The sequence below is a fragment of the Puntigrus tetrazona genome, chromosome 1, assembly GCF_018831695.1.
Source record: "Puntigrus tetrazona isolate hp1 chromosome 1, ASM1883169v1, whole genome shotgun sequence".
Classification (NCBI taxonomy): Eukaryota; Metazoa; Chordata; class Actinopteri; order Cypriniformes; family Cyprinidae; genus Puntigrus; species Puntigrus tetrazona.
The window spans coordinates 10,841,797-10,866,184 of record NC_056699.1 but is presented as its reverse complement, the minus strand read 5'-3'; the positions used below and the strand labels follow the sequence as shown (position 1 = coordinate 10,866,184).

Here is a 24,388-nt window from a genome sequence, read left to right as displayed (position 1 = left end):
TCGTTTATAAACTAACTAGCATTATTTTTACATCAATTTTAATGTTATTACGAACATTAGCATTTGCAGTTAACATGATGGCGGACAAATGCGATGGCAGTTGCCTTATTTCATAGAAAAAACAAGAAATACAATAAACAGACTGACAACAGAAAGGGAAGTTTATTTTGGTTGCAAATTGGATCATTCAGTTAAACCATTATTACATTCATATACAAGACATACCACTTAAGTCTCAAAGGAGAAATACATAAGCTGAATTGAAATGCCATTTTATGACATTAATATTGTGTCTAATTCAGATGTGCATGAAATTTCCAAAATCAGAGGGTTAACATTTGGATCAATGATAAATTCAGTATGTAGGATTATAGATTTTATCATAATGTTGATTGATTTAGCAGTAACATGTGCCATTTCATATTACAGAAGTACACTAATTATAAATATACTGAAACAGACAAAAAAAAAAAAAAAGACAATATATAACAGAATGTTTAATAAAGACTGCAGATAGTACTTTATCTGGCACAATTGTGCATTTTGGTATAGATTACAAAACCATCGGATCTAAATAAGCTTTCTTTGTGTAGTTTGTGCCATTAAAATCTGCTGTTATATGATCTGAAATGAAACTCTCTGCTTTACAAACATAGATAAAACAGATTTATAGCTATCATCTATCATATGTTTATAATTATTTAATTTCCTAAATAGTTCTTATAACATACGGTTAGGAGTTCAGTTGATAACCTCTTCCATTTTCTTTTCATCTGAACAGTTGTCTGGCTATGATATTCGGCGTAATAATTATTAAAGCATTTGTAAATGAAACAGGTTTATCAAAAGCACTCCCATTCAATACACCAAGCATAACATTATTTAAAACCACAGGACAGTGTTTGAACAGAAAGAGACTTGTGATTAGGTGTAAATGAGTGCTGTCTACATTGGCTTCAGTCGTAATCAGTCACGATCAGAATAAATAGTAATATTCATTGCTGACATGTACATTCATCACAACACAGTGCTCTCTGATTGGTTGGCGTGATTGGTGACCATAGCTACAAAATAATCTCACAATATCAATGTAAAACACAACATTACAAAAGAGTAATAGATCGGCCTCCACAATATCAACGTTCTGGGTTATCCGTGAATCTTTTTCTGTCAGTATATGTAATAACCTTTGCATGCCTGCAGGAAACACAGGCAGATGATGCACAATGCTCCAAAATAACACGGACTAGGTCGATCGAAATCGCAAAAACAGTGCAATAGGATCAACTTTACATTAGGGGCACTTCACCAAAACCTACGTAGCGTTTCATTTAGCGGCAATACACGTATTCATCCATATTTATAAGGACAACCATATACGCGAATAGTTTAACGCCGGTTGTCTTTGTTAACACGTATGAATGGCTCATGCACATATGGCTGTTGTAAATATGTTCGGATGCAGTGCCTCTAACGTAAGACAATCAAAACAAAGCAAAAAAACGGAATTGTGTTATTTTAAGTTGATGAGCACACACATACGACAACAATAAATATATTACACCCATAATGCTTGCGACGGCGTCTGCCTCAGGCCAGTTAGAAGTTGAGCGTCTCTGACATCATCTTCCACCAATCCATGAGCTCCTCCTTCTCTTCCTCCTTCCTCTCCTCCAGCGACTCCAGCTCAAAATCCAGCTGAGAGCGAGAAAAAAACGAGAGGCGTCAGAACGGGATGTTAGATATAATGAGAAGAGTGAGAGAACCCCGGGGCTCTGTGTTTACCCGTGTAGAAGGGCTGTGGGGAACGGCTACTTTCTTGACCACGGTGAGGTACCCAGGAGCAGATGCTGACACTTTGTAATTACCGGGAGCCAACAAACGCCAGTAATCGCCATCCTTGGCTAATGAAAAAAAATAAAGAGAGTGATTTATGTTAGAAATTTTACTTCCAAAAGTGGCAAATTGTGTCCAGAAGAGGGCAGACCTACACAGTAAGTTTTCATCAGAAACCTAACTGGGTGGTAGTTGTACCAGCTTAATTCGCAGAGAAAAGCAATTGATTTTATTGAAATAGTGATGATAATAATTAAGATTATTATTTAAATGTAAAATTGAATTATAACAGTTTTAAAAGACTTAATAAGAATCGCAAAATATCAATAAATAATACATTAAAAAAGAGTGAAAGTATCAGTGTTAATGTTGCATAACTCATCAATTATGAACACTCAGATGGAAAGCAACTCTAAAAAGACTAAGACTGAGTATGTGTGTTAGATAAATAAGTGTGTAAGTGTATAAATAGTGTCGTGTGTTCCACGTTATTGTCAATTGTACTGCTGTCAAAAAATATAATTAAACTAATTAATCCCACATTTTTCTGCATTTAATCACAAACAATCCCACTTTACAGGTATACAATTAAAAGTTTATAAATATACTGTATTTTTAACCATCGGCTATAGCCATTTAGCATCACAATTGAGAGCTATCAGTTTTCTTCACATAAAACATTTCATATTTATGAGTGCCCTTCAGGAAGGAAATATTTATTTATTTATTTATATTTTATACAGATATTGAATATTTATTTGATTGATTGATTGTTTTATTATTATTATTAGCAGACATTACAGCAGATGGGATATTAGGTTTTTTTGGCTGCAATGTCTTTTATCTGACTTTTAATAAATACGAATTTCCTAGTCACAAACCGGTCATATAAGGCATCTCTATGTAGTGCGTGTATGTGATATCTACCAGTTGGTGTGGCATTCTGCGTCTAAATAAACACAATTGTAAAATATTTATAAGAAATATAAAAAAAAAAAGTATTATTATAGTTTTGTTTCTGTTTGATGACGCTAGTTGTGTCTAGCTTTTAAATCAGTGTGTGTGTTTATGTACGTGCTTGTTTGTGTACCTGTGGTCATATCGTGGTCAATTCCTTCAACAGAAATAGAAGCGTTTGAGATGGGGTTCCCCTGGAGATCACGAACAAATCCCGCCACTCCTCTGTGAACCTGTGAAGGACATGAGGGATCAAAACTATCCCCTTCTAATCCTGACTCATGAGTCTGAGCTTTACAGGAAACAAAACAACTCACCCTCGCTGTCAGCATTTCCAAATGAAAAGTAAATATTAGAAAGCAAAAGATTCGGGCATACCTGCTCTATGTAGTTGACCAGCGAGTTGCGGTTCTGGTCCCAGTACTGCTTGAGCGTGTCCTCAGGAGGAAACTTATCACAGCTCAGCTCCAGAGTGATCTCAAAACAATTGCTGCTCAGATAGTTGAAGTCCTGCATACCTGACAGAGAGAGAGAGAAAGAGCAAGGAAAAGATCAAAGGTGTGCTACTGTTGTTAAAGGGATAGCTCACCTTCATTTGGGCCACATGGATGGTTGGACGGATGGATTGAAGTCAATGTGGACTAGCAACTGAACTTGAACCGTCCCTTTAAGTGGCCTTTTTCTTTTAACATGCTACGTGGTGAAAGTACTGTATGTGTACACTCATGAGCTTATTTTGCATTTAATTTCAAAACCATCTGCATTAATCCCCTCCTATGCTGCTTCCACTTTTCCAGGAAAGCATTCCACTAAATGTTGGAACACGGCTGTGGGGATTTGAAAGAACATCAGTGAGGACAGGAATCAGTGTTGGGTGAAGCCTGCAATTTATCTCAAAGATGTTGTCAAGCCCTCCCCAGGCTGCTGCCACAAATTTGGAAGTGCACAATTCTCCAAATGTGATTACCAGCTTCAGGAGAATGAATTCCCATGCCTTCTTCATAACATTTCTATGTATTTGTTGTTTGTTTTGAATCTGGTATTAAACCTTCTGCTTTTAGCCTTTATAAAAAGATGTATGTATATGTATGTCATCTGCCTTAGTTTAGTTCCTCTGTGCCTATATTTGGTTGTTCCTGCCCTTTTTTGTCTTTATTAGTTAATTAGTTCCCAATTCTGTCTGTTCACCAGTTTTAGTTTTCCCTGATTGTTTCCATGTCTCTATATACATTCAGTTTACCTTTGTCCGTGGATAATTAAATTCTATAAGTTCTGTAACTAAGTTCGAACCTTCATTCCACACCTCAACTGTGACATGTATTAATCATTTGGATAATTTAGATTACATAGAATGTATAATAAACAATTTAGAAAATTTGCAATGAAATATTCAATATTTTGCACTATTTCTAGATCGCTAATCAGTTAAGAAAAATAAGTGGCATTGACAATATAAACTCCTTTGTACAGATATACATTATGCTGTGCAACATACTAACACCAATAACAAAAAATGATTACGTTTCTAATAAATCAATGTAGAACACAATTATTACAATATATTAGTGATTTGAGGAAGCTGTGCATTATACCTCCAGGAACACTGTACCAGGCCCCTCCATTAGTGATGCCCTCCTTGAAGCTGGAGTCATCATCATTCTTGCGGCATGGCGGCCGGTTTGGGTCAGACATCACTGGGTTATAGCTGGAGTAGGCCTTAGCCAGAGACTTAAATACCAGATCATCTGGACTAGCACTATATTCATGGGTAGAACCTGATGGACAAACAGAGAAATTGTATGAAGCGTTTTCTTTGTTTTTAATTCTATGAAACTGTAATTGACTCTACTTGTAATTATTTTGGCCACATTTTTAGTAACATTTTCTTAGACAATAGACAAACTATTAATTGGTCATATTATGTCAAATTATGCAAATACTGTTCAAAAGTTACTTATTTGATCAAAAATAATTTCTAAAACCTTAACTTTTCCCCCAATAAAATCTAAATTTGCTGCTTATTACGTTTAGGTATTGGGTAGAATTAGGGATGAAAAATAAGGTCATGTACAATAAGGCACAAATATGTGCTTAATTAGCATTAATAAATGGCTAATATTCAAGTAATATGCAAGCTAATAAGCAACTAATAGGTGTAACCATAAATTTAAGTGTTATCAAAAGAAGTTTTATTGTGAAACATTATTAGAATTTAAATAAAACTATATTCTTTTTTAACACACTGTTTTAATATGTCTTTTTAAGAATGTATATGATTATGTATGTTATTGTTTCTCACCACTGCGTGTCTCATCATAAGGGTAATTGGCCACCACGTCTCCTCCGTGTAAATTGGCTGATAGGACAAAAGGAATGTCCATGATCCAGTGAATGACAGCCTTAGTTTCTGGTGCCAGCTGCAACACACACAGGCCAAAAAATCATTTTATCAGTCTAAAAAATAATGCCGTGCTGCAATATTTAACAAATCGCTGTTTGAACGTCTCTCACCTTGGTGTTTTCATCCACAGCTTTCTTCATGTTTATCAGAAGATGGTTGTTGGCTCCTCCCTCTCTTTCATTCATGTAGACGATACGGTCAAGATCAGGAAAGTTCCGGTTCAGATCAATCCCCTGAGCGTTGCTGCGGCCCACAAACCAGTCCTTCATCTCACCAGACTGCACATAAATATCATAATGATACCATTAGCATAATTAGCACAATCATAACAAAAAAACTAACATTTTTTTTATACCAAGGGGTGTGTGTGTCACTATCAACTGTCTTAAACTATCAACACTATCAACTGTTTTTTTTTTGGCAGGACATATGTGATATGAAAGCTGAACAGATTCAGTTTAGACTTAGTAGAGACAATTTTTCCGACTAAGGAGGAAATCACTTACTCATCATTTTTCAGACACTACAGGAAATGCCAGAGTCTTGTAAAGTGAGTTTGGCTACAAGAGGAAGTCTGAATACAACATTAACCTTTTAAGCACACCAAAAAACCATACCACCTATGATCACAAGACTTTATCCCATTTGTGACCTATATCATCCTGTCTATCATACTGAAGTTATTTTATAGGTTGTTTTTTAGTGCAGTTCTCCTAAAAGATGCAAACTTTGTGCTCTTATGTGGCAGGACAGGAATTTCCATCCACATTCGAAACAAACGGAAAAACCCAGAGACAATGCATGATTGCTGCGTGGTCAGGATAGACATGTATCACAGCTGAAGCAGTAAAGCAGTGTGGTCAACCACATCCCAGTGAGGTGTTTAATAATCGTTTGGTTTCCCTAAACAAATGTGAAACTAAAAGTCCAGGGACCTCATGTATACAATATGTCAAATGTGTCGTGAAATGTCAAAGCCCACACTTCTGTGAGTACAGACTGCAGAAGCATGTGGTAAACCACAGTAAAGTGTTATGAAATCAGCACCACTGCATTCTGCCAACAAAACTAAAATAAGGTGAACATTTTCTTAAAATTGAAAGTGGGGATTTTTTCTTAGTTCAGCGGTCAAAATGTAAGTAAAACCCCACTATTATCTATGATTTTTTAAAATTGTTGTAAAACTACTGTGTTTTTGTCCTGCTGCAACACATCAACAAAGCAGAACATTAATAATTATGACTGGGACTGTCATGTACATAACACTATAATGAGAACACTATTATAATAAAATGCTTAGTTGCTGTGTTTCTGCGCATCCACGAAAGGAGTTCATTCAGAGCCAAGCAGACAGATAGCCAGTAAGTCGCAAAATTAGCGTTATGTTGTATAAAAAATGAAGTGTAATCTTCATGAGATAAATGATGAGTTAAATCCCATCGATTAAGAACCTGCTATCACGCTTCATTCTACAGTGCACGCAGCTCGAAACAGAAATTCAGAACTACTGTCATATACACAACATTATTATGAGGGCACTATTTTAAAAAATGTGGAAAATTCTTTGGTTTCACTGATGTTTATGATAACTGTTTTAATCAAAACATAAAACATTATTTTGCATTTGCGAGGTGTCCGTTACACATTTTCACTGTGTGTTAACCTCAGTTACGACTGTCTAATGTCTAGCCCCAAACATTTGATTCGACTATCGGAAAGATACAAAAATCCCACAACGACTCTGTAGATCCTTAGTTGGGGACATCCCTAAGATGTAGGTCATAAACCAGTAGACTCAATAAATTGATAGGAATTTGTCAGCAGTGTTGTCTCTGTTATACACTTACATTATATTGCACACACAGGAAATGAGTTTGCAGCTTTACATTTAACTTGCTCTTTAGCATTCACTACAGACTTTCAGTGAAACCCTCCACCTGTGTAAATAATCATAGAAGTGTATCTGCCTATGTACCTATGCTAAAATTGTCCAAGAGTTTCCAAGACAGAAGTAGAAAAAAAAGTAAATGTATGGTGTAAATTAATTACTTTTTGTAACTTTCAAATGTTACTTTATGTTTGTGCTTTCGGAAATAAATCTGTACTGTCCCTAATTAGGCGTTTTATTTAGCATTTTAGGCCCATTTGCAGCAAAGGGCGCTTAAAACCCAAAGAGACGCCTGCATTCTTCTTCTTGTGTGAGGTGTGTGTGTTTACCTGTGAGGCTGCTTTCTCGAAGCCGTCAGGATTCATGGAGGGCATGATGTGAATGCGCGTGGAGTGGATCAGGTCGATGATGGTGTCGTTGCCCTCCTGGTACTCATTACAGAGATACTGAGCCAGATAGATGAGAAGCTCTCTGCCCACAGCCTCATTGCCGTGCATGTTCGATGTACTTAAACTCTGGCTCACCTATCACACAAAAACAAGCACAGTTAATGACACGATACTGTATGCACATGTGTGTTAAATGAACCACAAAAATAACAACTAAATGATGCCTTGATAGTTATTTTAGGCATTATCTTTAAAAAGTGAACTGTACTTGTAATGAATCACATGTATAAATGTCGAAAAAGAGCATAAGCACTATCTTACCTACCGATCATATTTAAAGTCTGGGACAATTTGTCAATCATTCAGCAACTATTATACACATTGTATGATGTAAATCAATATTATGATACTTGGTCATAATATTACATTTAATGTCTTTAAAAATATATTATATTTAATGGGTTATGCAATAACACTGATGTACATAACTTGCTGAACATAGATCAATAAATAAAGTAGACCAATTCAAAATATCTAATGATAATCAAAAATAAGCAAAATACCACAATTAAATATTTTACTATACTTGTCACTTTCCACAGATAGGGTACAATAAGGCCTAAAAGTATAAGTCATTGCTACTACACGCTAAATATTTTAATAACAAACTCAATATTTTATGAGCTGTTTTATTTTTTATTCATTTTACATGAGATGTTAGACTTCATCTTGGTTATTTATAATATTCTCTTGTTTCCCATTACAAAAGCACCTCCTTTGTTTGTATAATGAAGACATGGCTTTATTTATTTCCTTTAATGACCTTGATCTCCACTTGTTTTTTTAGAGTGTGCTGAATGATTCGGGTCTAGGTTGTGGATTTACTGAGAATTACTCCTCCGTGAACACCTAGCCAGATGTCAAGATCAACACACTCGCATAAAGACAGAGAGAGACGACATTAATCTGCATAACATCTATAATACTAGATTGACTGAATAGATGGAGTAGAAAAATCAGAAAGCATACATGACATTTCAGATATATATAAAAGACATACATCTGTATAGAAACAATGGATTCTTATTAACAATGGACCTATTCACAAACATTTCTTCATTTATTTAACTACTATTTATTTAACTTTTTCTTACATGTGCATATACATATAAGGACAGAGATATATTCCAGAGATATATAACAGTGTTTTTGCAGATACAAAACTGTATGGCAAATCTGTGGTAATAAAATCATGTAACTTCAGCACACACATTTAATCCTTCAAAGCTGTTGCAGTGCTCATATAATCATACTGTTTTAGTTATAATATCTATTATTACAAAATTTGTTTTACATATTGTTTCATATAAAATATAAGCATTAATTACATTTACAAACTTTAAGCATAAAATGTGTTTTTATTAGTTCACACTTTGAATAGAAATGTATGGTAAAATATATGTGCATACACACACACACACACACACACATGTTGGCATTTGTGTTTTATGAGGACTCTCCATAGGGCTAATGGTTTTATACTGTACAAACTGCATGTGCTATTGCCGTACACCAACCCTACACCTAAACCTACCCCTTACAGGAAACTTAAAAACGCCATTTAGTATGTTTTCAAGCGTTTTTGAATTATGGGGACATTGGAAGTGTTCTCATAAACCACCTTCAAATAGTAATACCTCCGCATTATCCATCACATTACACAAATTTTTGTCCCCATAAACCACAAAAGCCAGCGCACACACACACACACACAAACATATATTATATATCAACACTAAACCCAGTGCAAACATAGGCTCAGGTACTGTCCTTAGAGCTTCCAGAATGCTCTCTGCTTTCACACAACAAAGGGCTGACCCATTTAAACCCTCCCCAACAATCCAACGCTCAAACATGAGCACTAACATACATAAACACACTTCATCCCTCAGGTAACATGCACAAATCACCAGAGGCCAGGAAAGGACACCACACGTTTTTCTTTCTTTATCTCAGAAACATGAACTTCTGAGAGTTAACGCCTGATAAACAATTTTAGTGTTACGTACACAACACACAAACAATGTTTACCTGCCATTGCGCAGTAAACATTATATAATATTTAAGCACCTTATGCAGCACATAGGCTTTAAAAACAGTGTTTGCACCGGACAGACCTGTTTAGAGAAGCCGACAAAACAGTCAAGCAAGAACACAAAGGCATACGGTACTGAATGCACGTTTATCTGCCATGCACACAGATTGGAAACAGATGGAAGAGCTGTTTTATTCAGCAGGGTTCCTCGCAGGCTCTGGACTTTTTTAGCCGTCTATTTCACTGCCTCCCCTGAACATCTAAATATTCTGCATCTCACAATTAAAGAGCAGCATGTGCAAAATATCCACAGTGTGTGTGTGTGTGTGTTCAAGCTCTTATATGAGGCTGTATGTCCCTGTCACATTTACAACCAGACTTTGAAGCTCCAATTACTTTAAAATGAAATTACCGCCAAACTCTTTTTGCAGATGTTAATGTCAAAGCAAAGTATTCCCAGGCCTGCCCATAGGAAGTGTGCGTCTGAATGTGTAATGTGGGTAGGTGTCTGAGAAAAAGTCTGTGAGAAAGTGAGAGACTTAAAGAAGAGACCTGCAATCCCGCGGGACCCGACGCAACCAAGTGTGCGCGGGACGAAATTTGATAAGTGTGTGCGGGTTGCGGGAGAATAAAATTATTTGCGGGACTCCGCAAAATGGAAATATCTTAAAATTAAATTGTTAAAAGAAATAAAATATTATTTATCTGCTGCACAAAAGCAACAAGAACAACTCAAAATAATAAAAAAAAAAGCGATTTACAGGCGCAAGGTCGAAAGCAAATTCTCACGTGGTTCTTGCGAGAACAAAGACCCTAGGCCCACACGAAGCAAAATGTCTGAAGAGCATGACACACGTGGAGCGCTTAGTGCTACAGATATTAGTTTATTATTAAAGACAGGAACATACAAAACTACAAAGCCAAACAAAGGGAAATCAGATATTTGGAAATGCTTTTCTATAGTATGTGTGGCGATGGAAAGCACCTTCCTTTGCGAGAGCTGCGACAAATGCTGCAAAATACTCACATACAGCAGCCACAAGTCTGGAGCTTCAGGTCTGAAGCGTCATGTGTGCACAGTTTTGAAAGGCCAAACTTCCCTGTCCTTTATGGCAAGTAAGTCGAAAGTGTCAAGTGCACTAAAAGATGAAACGACAGAAAAATGCGTTGACTTTGTATGTGCCGACCTAAGACCTTATGACACCGTTTCTGGACAGGGTTTCTTTAAACTAGCGCAGCATCTCGTTGATACAGCAGCCAAGATTGGAAAATTTGATGTGAAGGAAATTTTGCCACATCCAACGACATTGTCACGAAATCTGAGTGAAAGGCACAAACACTAAGAAGAGCTGTTGTCACTGACATGACCGATACAATTGTAAAATATGGTTTGCGCAGTGACAACTGACATCTGGACAGAAAACTACCGAAAAACCTCTTTCCTATCAGCCACAATACACTACACAGATGCACAGTGCTTTTTGCCACACCATTCGATGCAGGCATTTCAAAACCGGCGAAAACATTCGATCTTTACTATTTCAGAATTGTATTTGGAATAGATAGTTCACAGGCAAACAAACTTGTCTTTGTCACTGACAGAGGAGCGAACATGATCGCAGCTCTACGCGGGTTCACGGGACTGAACTGTAGCGCTCATATACTCAACATCATTCTTTCACATGCATTCTCATCCACTGTGATGGACAAAACACCCGAAGCTGGCCACCTTCTGAAAGACGTAAAAAAACTAGTCACCTACTTTAAACATTCTGGCCTGCAGGTGAAGCTAAGTAAGTCTCTAAAGCAGTCCGTGGAAAGCGAGATGGAATTCAAATTTCAAAGCGCTGGATTCTGTGTTTCAACAGTATGATGACATTGCAACAATCCTGTTGGAAAATAAACAGTTTGATAAAGTAGCTTGCATCAGCAAAAATAATCTTAAAACCCTGGTGATGTTTTTGAAGCCATTCAAAGACGCAACCAATGACTTGGAGTCAGACAATACAGCCTTGAGTGCGTCTCTAGTTCTGCCGTGGTCCGTAAAACTCAGAAACCACTGCGAGTGAAATTGCATCGACTTGCATGTAACGTCTGGACGAACTAATGTCACCGAAAAGTTTGGCACCAACTGGAATTCACATGCTCTACAAAATAGCGACATTCCTCACTCCCCAACTGCGTCAGTTAAAGATGATTGATGATCAAGAAAGACAAGCTGTGATTATTGCTGTCAAAGTGCTAGTTGACGAGTTGGGCTTTGATGAAAACAGAGAGGAAAACCTACCACCACCAGCAAAAAAGTCTGCTTTTCAGGACTTTGCAGAATGGGAGGATGCAGATGATACCATAGACAGCGACGTCTCAATTGATTCGAAATTGCAGGATATTTAAAAATCAAGTTAGACGGATCAGAAGCACACGGGCCCAAGGATGTCCTCCAGTGGTGGAAAAGACGATGTCAAGAATTTCCAAGATTGAACAAATTAACACGTCATGTACTTTGTATTCCAGCTTCCAGCGCACCATCGGAGAAGAGCGTTCAGCATTTGCTATAAATATATTTTATATCAGCTGATAAACAACGCAATCATTTAATAAATATCGTTTTTAACCACAGTGAACATAAAATATACTTTTAAGACCAATTCAACGAGGTAATACTTTGAATTTGTCATACAAGTTCACTTTTAATCAACAATCTAAAGATAAGATACATTCAAACACATCAACTATTTTTTGTTAAAATTATTTTTTGTTTATTTGTTTAGTTACAAGCAATATTTTTGTCGCACTGTGATAAAATAATGATGAAAATTTTTGAAATATATATAAATAAGAATTTGCGTATCAAACAAGAATACAATAATAGAAATTAAAAATTTAAATTTAAAATAACATTCAAAACATTACAGTTATGAAAAGTTATGTTTTTTTCAAAATCTATCTTTTGTTAAATAACAGCATCTGTTAAAGAGAGAGAAAGAGACTTCAAAATGATGATTGTCTTCATTCTTTTCATAGAATAACAAGTAATACGTTGGGTATTATTAAAGTAAACTCCATAAGTGATGCTGTGAATTTTCAGTGTCAAACTGTTTTTGACAATAAAAGCTTTTACAGCCCTAAGGAAGAACACAAAAGTGTGAAAATCCACACAGACTGTTATTACGAAAGAGTTTTATATGCATGTCTTATCCAAATAAAGCAAACTGGTTCTGATAGCAGTAATGAGGAAATCATCTGCTGTACAGATGAAGGAGGTGCAGGCAGGAAGGGGAGACTGCTAATCCATCAACAAAACAGACAAACAAAAGACATCACTTCAACATCAACACCATCTTTCACACACTCATCTCGTCACCTTTCTCCTTGCTTTGTTTACTACCTCTCTTTCCCTTCCTCACTAAGAGCATATACGTCAAGAGAAAGATGAGAACTGTTACGTGGTGTCTGTTAACCTCACTCAGGACAACAGCATTTTGTTTACATCTGTTTCTAATACAAATCCGTAGCCTTCAAATGTACATATAACTAAAATGTCACTTTTAGATCGGTGTTAAATGTGCTATCAGATATTTGCATTTACCAAAGTTTTAGTAAAGGATTTCAAACCTGAAACTATGTGCCTCGAATAAAATATTTAAAAAAAGATTAAATATAACAGACCAATCTGTAAACCATAAATCCTTCGGCAAGCCAATGTAGGTTGTATATTGGATCTCACAGTGGGATAAATATACACATTAGGACTGTTGATAAATACAGTAAATAACAATTCATCTTAAACTGAGTCAGTTTTCGATTTTGCATATTATGCTATATTTAGTCAATCAAAAATAAGGTATTATTATAAAAATTAAATGAACAGCTTTCTATTTTGTATATGCTTTAGAAATCATTTTAATAGGCTGATTTAGTGATTATCAATGTTAAAAACAGTTGTGCAAGCTGTGATAAAATGTTCAGGATATGCAGACGAATAAAAAATAACACCCTTTATTTGAAATAGAGATCATAAATGTTAATGTCTTTAGCAGTACAGACATTTATAATAAAGATTTCTATTTTACCAATTTAATGCATCATGCTGACTAAATGTATTTATTTACATTATGCGCATTTAGTTTTTAATGCACGCAGAAACACAATAATATACAATAAAGATGTTTTATTGATGCCACAGCAGCATCACAGCATTGATGCCATAGCTCCGCCTGTGTTTTTTAAATGATATTTAATATTTATGCAGTTACAGAGTAGTTCCAGGTTTCTAATCTTATCAGCCAAGTGCTGTACAATACGTGAATGCTGCAGAATGGAGGCATAATGAGGAATGCATGGGTTTTTGAAATTCGGTATCAGCTTTGATTCCTTTCGAACTTATAACAATATACAAACTAATCAAATCGAGCAATTCAGTAAAGATATGTTTAATAGCAGGTTTATGCTAATAATTATTTATTTAATTATGGTATCAAGTGTTGATTCAAAGGACCGGCAAAATATGTGCCCTTTATTTTCATCGATACAAAATGCAGATTTCTGTAACACTTTAGAATAGGCAACACTTTTCCCTCAATAAATCCTTATTAATTATTGCTACTTACTAATAGTCAGTAAGGTGGTTGTTAAGTTTAGGTATTGGGCATGTTAGGGATGTAGAATAAGGTCATGTAGAATAAGGTATTAATATGTGATGAATTTAACGCTAATAAATAATTGATAGTCTAGTAATGCGCATGCTAAAGCGCAACTAATAGGTGTAACGGTAAAATAAAATACAACTGAAAAACAAAGCACACACTAGCACAGCATCATGTTTACTGGAGCAGGCTGCCCTTTCCCTTTTCAATCTCTCTTGCTGTGTTTTAGCCAGAAAGACACACACTGAGAGAACAGTGAGCCCAAAGATGAGAAGTGCAGTGCCTTAGAGAGCAGAAACTGCTGTCTCATCTTCACGAGAGGAAAAGCGTGAGGAAGGGAGAAAGGGATTTTATTTTAATCTTTCTGAGCCTCACCACATGATGACAAAAACCCAAAGCATAATTTACATAACACATAAGACTATATAAACCTTACAAATGTAAATATATCGAAACATTTAGCGTTAGGTTTGATTATATTCCTCTTTATATAATTGTATTTCTACTAAACCCATCTGTCCATGAATCAATCAGTCAGTGAAAGGGTGCTTCTGACGCAAGTCGAACCTCTTAAAGACATACACAAACAGTGCCATTAACGTCAAAGAAATGCTGGTTTCCATGGCTATGTTGACCAAAGGAGACCATTAATTCAAAATAATTGATTCAGCACACTTCTTCAGTGGAAACGCTGAATACATATTTCACCAACGGTCAGCCCATGTATGACATAAAACACATCTCAACAGCAGATCTGACTGCAGTGATGCAGTAATGGTTGCTTGGTCGAGATAAAAATGATTTAGAGGAAAGGCTTGATCTATAGAGAATGCTCTCCACTGTTCAAAGGCTAAACTATATTCCTGTCCGAAATAACTAATGATCTCCTATAGGACAGATGATGCAATCTATAAAAAGAGAGAGAGAGAGAGAGAGAGAGAGAGAGAGAGAGAGAGAGAGAGAATGAAAACAGATGTGGAATCCCTCTAGCATGTATTATTAATGAACTTGTGCTCACTGGAAGATACCATTTTCTTCACACCCCCTGTGCTAAAAACCACAAAGAGACAGAGGGCTTCAGTTGCTTCAGATGCTCTTATTTTTTCCGCATAATAAAGGTACAATACGGAGGAAAACAGAATTATATGACACTTTCCATTAATAGAGCCTGATATTCTTTTTTATATACCAACTGGTCAGTAAAGAGGTTCAGAAAATGCTGATTATTAACCTTGGGAGGTCAAATCGCTGTAAATAAGCTCTTTTGTGTTGTATTCATATTTTACAATGCACTCATTTGGAGTAGACATCATAGTCGCATCACTTGCAGCTGTGCACATATTGTGGTGGTAGAACGAAATGCAGATAATAAAAAAGTGGAGGGAAACATGAAATATGAAAAAAAACGTTTATATGTCAGAATCGAATGCAAATAATTTTTTACAATACTGTCACCGTTTGATACTAAAAGCAGATGTTTAAACACACAGACTATGAATCCTGTTAATGTTAACCTAAATTTAAAGCATAAATTTGATTTGAAAAATTTATTTATATAATATTCACATATGCATAGCCCTTCAGGGTAACATTTTACATGACATTTATCTGTGTCTCCAGCATATGCTGGTTAGGTATGTTATGAAGCATGGCGGCTGGATTGAGCTGGTTTAAGCTGGTCAAGTTGGTCCTGAGCAGGAGCTAGTTGCTAAGGACCAGCACATGACCAGCTAATGACCAGCTTAAACCAGCAGCCATTCTTCAAAGCATATCTAAGCAGCATATGCTGTTTTTCATCAACAGGGTTATCCCACAATTCTGACTTTTTATCATTTATTGCACACGAATATCATCAGTGTTTTTCACTGTTCATACCCAAGCAATTTTTACTGATGATGACCGGACGACGCTTAACGAAGAACAGAAATACCCGGTATTTTTTTTAACGCTTTCCATTTTACATTTCTTTGTGCAGATTCACATTAGTGCCCTTTGTTTAGTCACAAGGCGATATTTGAGCGTGATACTTGTCCTGGTGTGTACAAGCTTTTAGTTTGAAATTTATAACTCAATTTAAACCAACAGCTGTGAGTTTGTCAATTCTGAAAAAAAAAGCCATAAGTGTGGATTAGAAACTCATGACTCTGAAAAAAGGTTGAAAAGAGAGAATGACAAGCTGATATTCATTAAAAAAATGTGAGAAATAATTCGTAATTGCAAGCAAAAAGGCAGATTTTTTTTTTATTATTTAATTTATTTATTTAATGTCATATTTATAATTTTCTTCCCCCAGATAGTCATCACTCAAGTCATAAGTAAAAGATGACAACATTTTAATTTGGGGGTGAATGAGCTGTTCAAATATGTGCATTATTTAAATTAAATGTAACTTATTAGCTTACAGTACATTTATTACATACTTAACCCCCAGAGCCCTCCCCACAAAAAAACTAACATAACAAAAACAACAGGATTAAATAGTGGGGTTTGATGAATGCTCTAAACACTAATGTGACTGATATTAATGACGGTACTCGACCTTTCATGTGGGGAAATGCATAAAGACAATGCACAAAGACAATTAAGTCAAGGCTCTGGAAGGAGCTAGGCAGTAAAAACACCAGATCTTATCGCATGTGTGAATGTGTGTATCTGATGTAAGTGCTGTCACATGCTCACTCAGCGGAGCACCAGATGGCCTGTTTCTGAGTGCTGAGTCCCAGCCCCTGTGGCAGACGGCATCGCACGCTAATTCTTCCTCATCTGACTGAGTACAGGGAAGCGCATGGCTCATGGTGCTAAGCTGATCTGTCTCCAGGGCAACTGCTATTTCTGCCCAGCCGTAACACTCCACGCTAGCAGCGCCCGGCCAACGCCGGGCCTCCCTTTGATATCCTCTCTCTCTCTCTCACATCTGTACGCTGCTGCTGAGGTGCAGCTGGTTGCCCATAGCTACAGGGTGTGGGTGGTGCTGGAAACTCATCTGGTAGCAATAAAAGCCTTAATGCCATGAGTCATATCTACGCAAACACACGCACGGAGAGCCAGCCGTGCTATTTAAGGAACAGGGGCCCTACCTTTAGGATAACAGCTGAACGTCTTAGCACTCTTGTAGACACAGAACACAACATCAGCACAAGGCTGTGAATGAGTTTTGCTTAGTCAACATGCTGGATGAACTACATGTGTCAAGAATAGAAATCAAATGCATGACTTTAGCAGAATTTGATATTCTGTGTCATTTCATAATATATGTCCAGGTACTACAGCTGAGCTATAATATCTAAACTGGCGTTTTACAGACATTTTACAGTTAACATTAATTCATTAGATATCATAAATATATAATTTACCATTTACAGCTTTTGTTAATCTGTTATCATTATTAATTCATTATCATAGATTAAACATATTATACTATATTTACTGAATTATTTCTTAATATTAACAGTGTTGGGATGCTACTTTGAATATGTAACAGATTATATATTATATGTACAAATTACTTAGTTACTCTGTTTAAAATGTAGTGTAACCATTTCGATTACTTTATGATATTAAGGTAACTGATTACATTTGAAGTAACTTTTTGGTTCCTTTTCTAAATTATAATGTTTTCAAGTGGTAATCTTGTTAAAACACTTGAAGCATGGCAAATTATTTAAAGCAATAATTTAATTGTAAGCATAGCCACCACAAAATCATGGCTTTTTACTTCATCACTCTGAGAATAAATACTGGTTTACAGTCATGAAAAGATATAGTTTAATAGCTAAGATATTGTTTTTGAAATTAAATCTTTGGATAGCTGTTATGTGAAACAGTGGCATCCAACCAACCTGTCCCGAATAGTCTGTCATAATAATGTTTTGTACTCTATCTGTGTCACAACTCAAGTTTCACATGGCTCAGTTGATATATATATGATGGATTGTAGTCATGTGATCATGGGATTGATCCCAGAGAATGCGCGTTTTACATAAATGTACATTTCTGTAAGAGGTGGGTTAGGTGTGGTCATAATAAGCAAAATATGTATGAATTACCTTGAGATCAGTGTAAAAAGTCCACATGACATCCACATACGTCATTTTATGACGACAGACACAACCTAACACTGTCATTATTTTGACGCTACAGGGTGCATAAGTTTAAAACGTTAAAAATAGGTCGTAATAAGGTGCTTGCACAAACAACCTATGGAGTTGTTTTTCGTTTAGAGGACAGGCTCTATCCAACAATGCCTTGGAAAAAAAACTTCAATTATAAAGCGCATAGATAAACCCAAACAGAAAGTCAAACAATTACAGGATAAGCATTTGCCATATTCTGTATATTGAAACATTGGTGTCTCATATTTTAGAGCAGTCTATGCAACTCATACAAGAAGTTAATTAAATCTGTGTGTGTGAAAATAATTCAGATCTATCTCCCTTTGTGATCATTTAACATTTTCACTTTTTCTCAGTAACTATAATTGATTACAATTACATTCACTTGGTAGTTAAATTATTTAATTCCATTAAATGTAACTCTTCAAATATTATTTTGTTAGCTTGTTTTTTAATTAATTTCTACAATATAAAATGTGAATAATACATAGAATTTTAGTATACAGAATTTAAAATGAACCTATAGATTAGAACCTACGATATCTAACGTATTAACTAATATTAATTCATGACTTTATTTGGTTGCACTCTATATTAGGTGGCCTTATCTACTATAAGAACTATGCACTTATTGTGTTCATAATGTATTGCAAAACGCTCCTGCTGCTGTTGAGGTGGGATACGGGTAAAGATAGAGACCGGTTTGGTGGTATGGGTAGGTTAAAAGGTGGGTTAAGGGTAAGGGATGGGTCAACAAGGTCATTATAAATGAATTACAGATGTAATTACATGAAAGTATTTTTATATAAGTACAATGTAAAAACATGTATGTACTCATGCATTGTATCATTAATTTAAATGTAAGTACACAGTAGTTAAGGCCATCTAATATAAAGTGAAACCTGTTATTCTAATCAAAAGATATTCAGGTTACAGCACACTGTAATTCAAGGGGTCCTTGACTTGTCTACAATGTAATTATACATTTAACTATGTACTTACTATATGGTTAGGGTTAGGATTAGGGTTTGGTTTAGGGTTACTGGCTTGCAATTATGCATAATTAAGAATTATTATAATAGTAAGTGCATGTAACATATAACAAGGACACCTTAAAATGAAAGTGTTATAGGGTCAAGAAAGGTGTTTTTTATATAAGTTGAATGATCTCTGAGTAAACGGATAAAACAGACGATGTAACACAGACATTGTATCTAAAGGCCTGTATGTATAAAAAATCGTTTAAGATTAAGATAAGATGAATGCATAATATCATACCTCCACTGAGTTTCAGTAATCATGTATTATACACAGAGTACAAATGATCAAAAACGATCACTCCTAAAAACGGATGCGTCTCTATGTAGGTTTCAGTACGAGGTGTTCAATGATTAGTTTAATCCATCAGCCTAATTCCAGACCGCAAAAGAAGTGCAATCCAAAATCTAAGTAGAGCACACTATTAACTAATTAGTATACAGCTTCAGATCAAGGATTTAAAACCCATAGTACCCTACATCAGCTTACACAACACAAACTAAATCACAGTATTACTTTCATGCTTAAGCCATATTACTCAAACCTTAATCACCGTGACACAGGCCTACCATAAAGATCTGCATCAAAAACACTGATTTCTTCGTAATCCTTTATCAATCAGTCGTGAATAATGACAGCAGTCCAGGGCAATATTATAACCGGCCCTCATTTAGGAGACGAAGCCTCCTTCATTCATGGATGAACCTAGTGTTCAGTCAAGTAATAAGCAATATAAACGTTACAGTTAATATGTACGCCAGCGTATCTGCTAAGAAGCGGTGCGATAAGCCTCGCAACCGAGTCTCTAATTGATGTGCAATAATATTCATTCTGCAACCCTCGCAAAATGGCGCGCCGTCAGCCGCTGTCATCACATCTCCGTGAGCGCGCGGACACGCCAAAGCGCACCTGCGCGTCACAGCGAGCCGATGTGATTGATGAACGTTATTAAACCAATACGACCGTGGCCACGCAGAGCGGTCCCGATGCAATCCCTGTTCGATCGCAACGCACCAATTAGAGACGGGTTTGCATTTAGCTGCTGATATCAAGTACAGCGATTCAGTAAGACGTCTTCAGGTTTTCATCAACCTCTCACATCGCTCGCGGCTGTCAGCGAAGGATAAAACGTTAAATATATAAAAACGAATATAACACACGGGTTTATTTCCCTCGAAGGGCGGCTGTAATAGGAGAACCCCCTTTATCGATTTGTTATCGATTAATGGCCTAATGTAATTTCTTGCAGCGTGGATAAACATGGCACGCAGAGAAAAACGCTCGCTTACGCTGCTTTACGGAGCTTCACTGATTAATGGCACGACGGTCTGTGTTTCTGTATTGTCATCTGTAACAGTTAACGCCGATCTCTCACCAGGCTCGTGGACCCGGGGTTGTCGCTCATCTCCAGCACGAGCAGCTCTCGGCCCTCGTAACTCTCGCCCACCGTGTAGATGCGGGTGATGGAGGGCACTGGAGCCAGACGGACACCAGCGCTTTCCGCATCTCCTCATACCGGTGGTACTCGAAGGAGATGCCTCCTTCCCCCGCAGCATCCCCGCCTGAGGCCAGGGACAGCATCAGCAGAGCCCCGCAAAACACCGCCGCCGTCATCGCTCCCGTCTCGTCTCTCTTAGCGCCGCTGTCGGTCTTTCTCTCGTTTCTCTCCTGCGCGTCTGTCTCTCTGGTTTTCCGTGTCGTGTCCCGTACGAACCGCAGAACTGACGCGTGAGCGCGAGTCCTGACTACCTGTTTAGCCGCGGGGACGCGCGTCAAACCGCGGACGTGCAGCGCGAAGATTACGGACGCGCAATTGGTGCACGCGCACGGTGCTACCCCTGCAGGGGCGTGGCTTGTGTGATGACGAACGAAGTATCCGATAATCAGATTCAATTAAATGTAAATACACTCGTATGAATACTACTTAAAGCTTGAAATATTCTTAAGAAATATTCTTGAAATATTCTTAAGTAAACGCATTACTTTATCTGAATGGTGGGTTGATGAGACCGTGATATGTGAACATTAAAAATCACCTAAAAATGAAAGACTTTCCTGATCCTCAAGTCTGTATGAACTTCTCCTTTTGCACATAAATATGGGTTCATTTTGGTTATTATTGACTATTTATATATATGTGTTCATTGTTAGATAAAGTTCCTCACGATGCTATATCATTATATTCTAACAAAGCATTATTCATTTTTATATTTTTACAATTAATTTATCTTATTAATAAAATTAGCATCTGTCAAATGTACCTAATAGGTCTCTCCATAAATTACTAATTTAGAAATAGCCTACTGTCATTATTTGAAAAATTATATTGAAATTGTATGCTTGTACCCTATAGAAGTATAAAATATAGTATAACATAATTATTAGAGGAACTGGGTTGTAATACCTAATTATCCTAATTTTCTGTAATATTCAGCTTTCAGACGCTGTACTTTCTCTTAAGTAAAAAAGAAGATGGGTTTTGCAATCACATGATTCTTTAATATCATGTATTTAATATGTATATCTCACCTCATATGCAACATTTGACTTCATCAGTGAATGTGAATACGGAATGAAAACACATTTTGAGATCTATGTTTGGGAGTTTTTTTCTCCCTCTAAAAGTGTTTTGTTTTGTTTTTTTAATCATTGTTCCCCACAAATCCTTTCCAAGGCACATCTATATGCTATAGGTGGTACCTGTGGAAGTTACAAAATCTTTACAGAAACTGAGCAAAAAATCAGGTAAGGCAACAAAGCAAAAGAAAAAGAAAAATAAGGCATTACAAAAATAACCATTTATAACATTCCATCTTTGTTTATGTGAAAGTAAAGTGCTTTTGAGCAATAATGTCATTATTACTTGAAACAGATGAATGTTTATAATAATTGAGAACACAGGCTGAAGTCCAAACAGTCCTTTGGAGTACCAGTGGTCTAATAATAACAGCGGGGTGTGTTTTTTTTTTCTCTTTTCAAAGGCACGTTGCTGTAAGAAGCTGGCATTCATTTAAATCCATTCAGTCTGATTTTAAATACTTTACAGTCGGTGTGTGCAGCAGGAGGCGATGCAAAAAAAAGCATCAGACCAAGCGGAGCCCACACAAGAGTCCAACAAGAGAGATAGATCGCTCTGGGTGACGGTGATCTTCCTCAATCAGTCGCTCTTCACAGCTTTATGAAATGAGTAATGCTTCTTAAATTGGGAATCGGTGTTGAAGAGTTTGTCCCACCAGGTGAAAGTAGATCCATAGTTGCCCACAAAATTCATGTGGTGGAAGTCATGGAAACGAGCTCCGGCGTAGAATGGAATCAGATGTAGGGGGTTCAGAGGAATGTCGTAACCGCTAAAGAGAGGACCAAAGAATGAAACTAATACTATAAAGTCATTTAGTAGTCCATTTAATATTTTGTTATATTATTCAGAGAATTAATATTGTAGTCAAACTTGTTGTGCTCAGATACTTCTGGTGATGTAGTTTAATTGTTGCTCAGGTTATAAAATAAATACATTTTCAATATAGTGCCCTCTAGTGTTGTAATAGGTTGTTATAAACATGACAGAGAACATATGTATAGACCCCATAGCACCAGTGTTCATTTTAACCAGCTATTTTATAATTCATCTTACTCCTATGTCAAATATTTTTTAATAGATTTTAGCATATTTGGTCAACATTTTCTTTATTCTGCATTTTTTTAAATCAAGTTTTAGTGGACTAAACAGGTATAAATTTTAATCCAGGTTTAGTCAATAAATCTCAAAATTGTAATCATGACTACCAATTAATTAGTCATTTTCAGTTAATTTAATTAGTTTTTTTGTCATTTTCAACTCAAACTTGTTTACTCATTGAGTTACGCTTTATTTATTTTTTTAAAACAAGGAACAATACTTTGTATTGTCACATTGAGGGTTGCTTATGGGCGTTTATTCAGCGACCACAATTGCAAACCGTATAGTTGAAATCCATATTAGGATTCATTATTATCAGTTAACTATTATGATCTAATCACTAAGAAGCTTAGACTTCAAATGTAGCCAGAGTAAAAAAGCTCAAGAGTCCATGTGAAGGAACACTGACTGGCAATTCTGCAGTGTGTGTACTGAGCTCACCTGTGAACGTCGATGGTTTCAAGAAGCCGGAAGGCGACCCAAGCCCAGAGCAAAACCATATGATTGCAGAAGACCATGATGCCAATAAAGAATCCAGCCCCCAGAATCAGAGTCTCAGCGGGGTGGGCATATTCTGCCTGCATGCCAAATGGAGCCTAAAATACACGAAACGAATCATCTATCATTAAGAAAATTTGATCAAATTTAATAAAGTACTAAATAATGATTACTTCTAAGACATTTTATAGTCAGTTAAGTACAGCAAGGTGACACCAGAATAGAAAGATTTATTACTTAGCTAAAATAGAATTATGATAGATACATGCTTGCACTGTGTCCAGGACTACAAACATTTTATTTCTAATTTATTCATAATAATGAATAAACATGAAAACTCAAATGCACGAGCTTCTGTGTTCTGTGTCTGTATATTTAGTTCTCTTTGTATGTACATTGTTCACTGTTTATATGTAAATAAAAGCTTAAATAGCATGTTAATTTTTGAGTGAACTCTATACAATACGTATTGTCACTATCCACAATCAATGTTGTAGCATTTTTGTATTGTGATATATACCGACACAATATATTGTTATACACATTTACATATTGCAATATAAAACTAATGTAATGGTTTAAAGTCACCAAAAATGTCTCTTCAAGTCATGGCTATCATACAGACTGCGAGTAACTTACAGTGAAGTCATGATGGACTTTATGAATGTATTTGTAGATTCTGCGATGATGCAGGGCTCGGTGGAGGAAGTAATGCCACGTGTCTTCAATCACTGCACAACCAAAACACTGGGCCAATATAAAGGGCCTGAGATGGTGAGAAAAAATGTTTAAAAATAATAAAAACAAGATTTGCTTAAAGCCACAGTACAAGCTCAGGGCTCTGACTGTAAC

The 24,388-nt window shown here is 36.3% G+C and overlaps 2 protein-coding genes across 2 annotated transcripts in view; both read right to left on the bottom strand.

Moving 5' to 3' along the window:
• Positions 1-143: 143 nt before the first annotated feature.
• LOC122347856 (carboxypeptidase E-like) lies at positions 144-21,229 on the bottom strand. The gene is given in 12 exon segments (XM_043243113.1): positions 144-1,698; positions 1,786-1,904; positions 2,927-3,026; positions 3,172-3,311; positions 4,386-4,568; positions 5,093-5,210; positions 5,305-5,472; positions 7,412-7,583; positions 7,585-7,606; positions 20,738-20,749; positions 20,752-20,829; positions 20,832-21,229. Coding segments are annotated over 12 exon segments (1,356 nt in total). The 5' UTR covers positions 20,977-21,229; the 3' UTR covers positions 144-1,599.
• Positions 21,230-21,839: 610 nt separating this feature from the next.
• The window catches only part of LOC122347879 (methylsterol monooxygenase 1), a 3,918-nt gene continuing 1,369 nt past the window's right edge, over positions 21,840-24,388 (bottom strand). The window contains exons 4-6 of the mRNA XM_043243148.1: positions 24,176-24,302; positions 23,480-23,634; positions 21,840-22,709 (exon numbers count right to left, since the gene is read on the bottom strand). Of these exons, the coding sequence (XP_043099083.1) occupies positions 22,520-22,709; positions 23,480-23,634; positions 24,176-24,302 (472 nt within the window). The 3' untranslated portion in view covers positions 21,840-22,519. The remainder of the gene's footprint in view (positions 22,710-23,479; positions 23,635-24,175; positions 24,303-24,388) is intronic.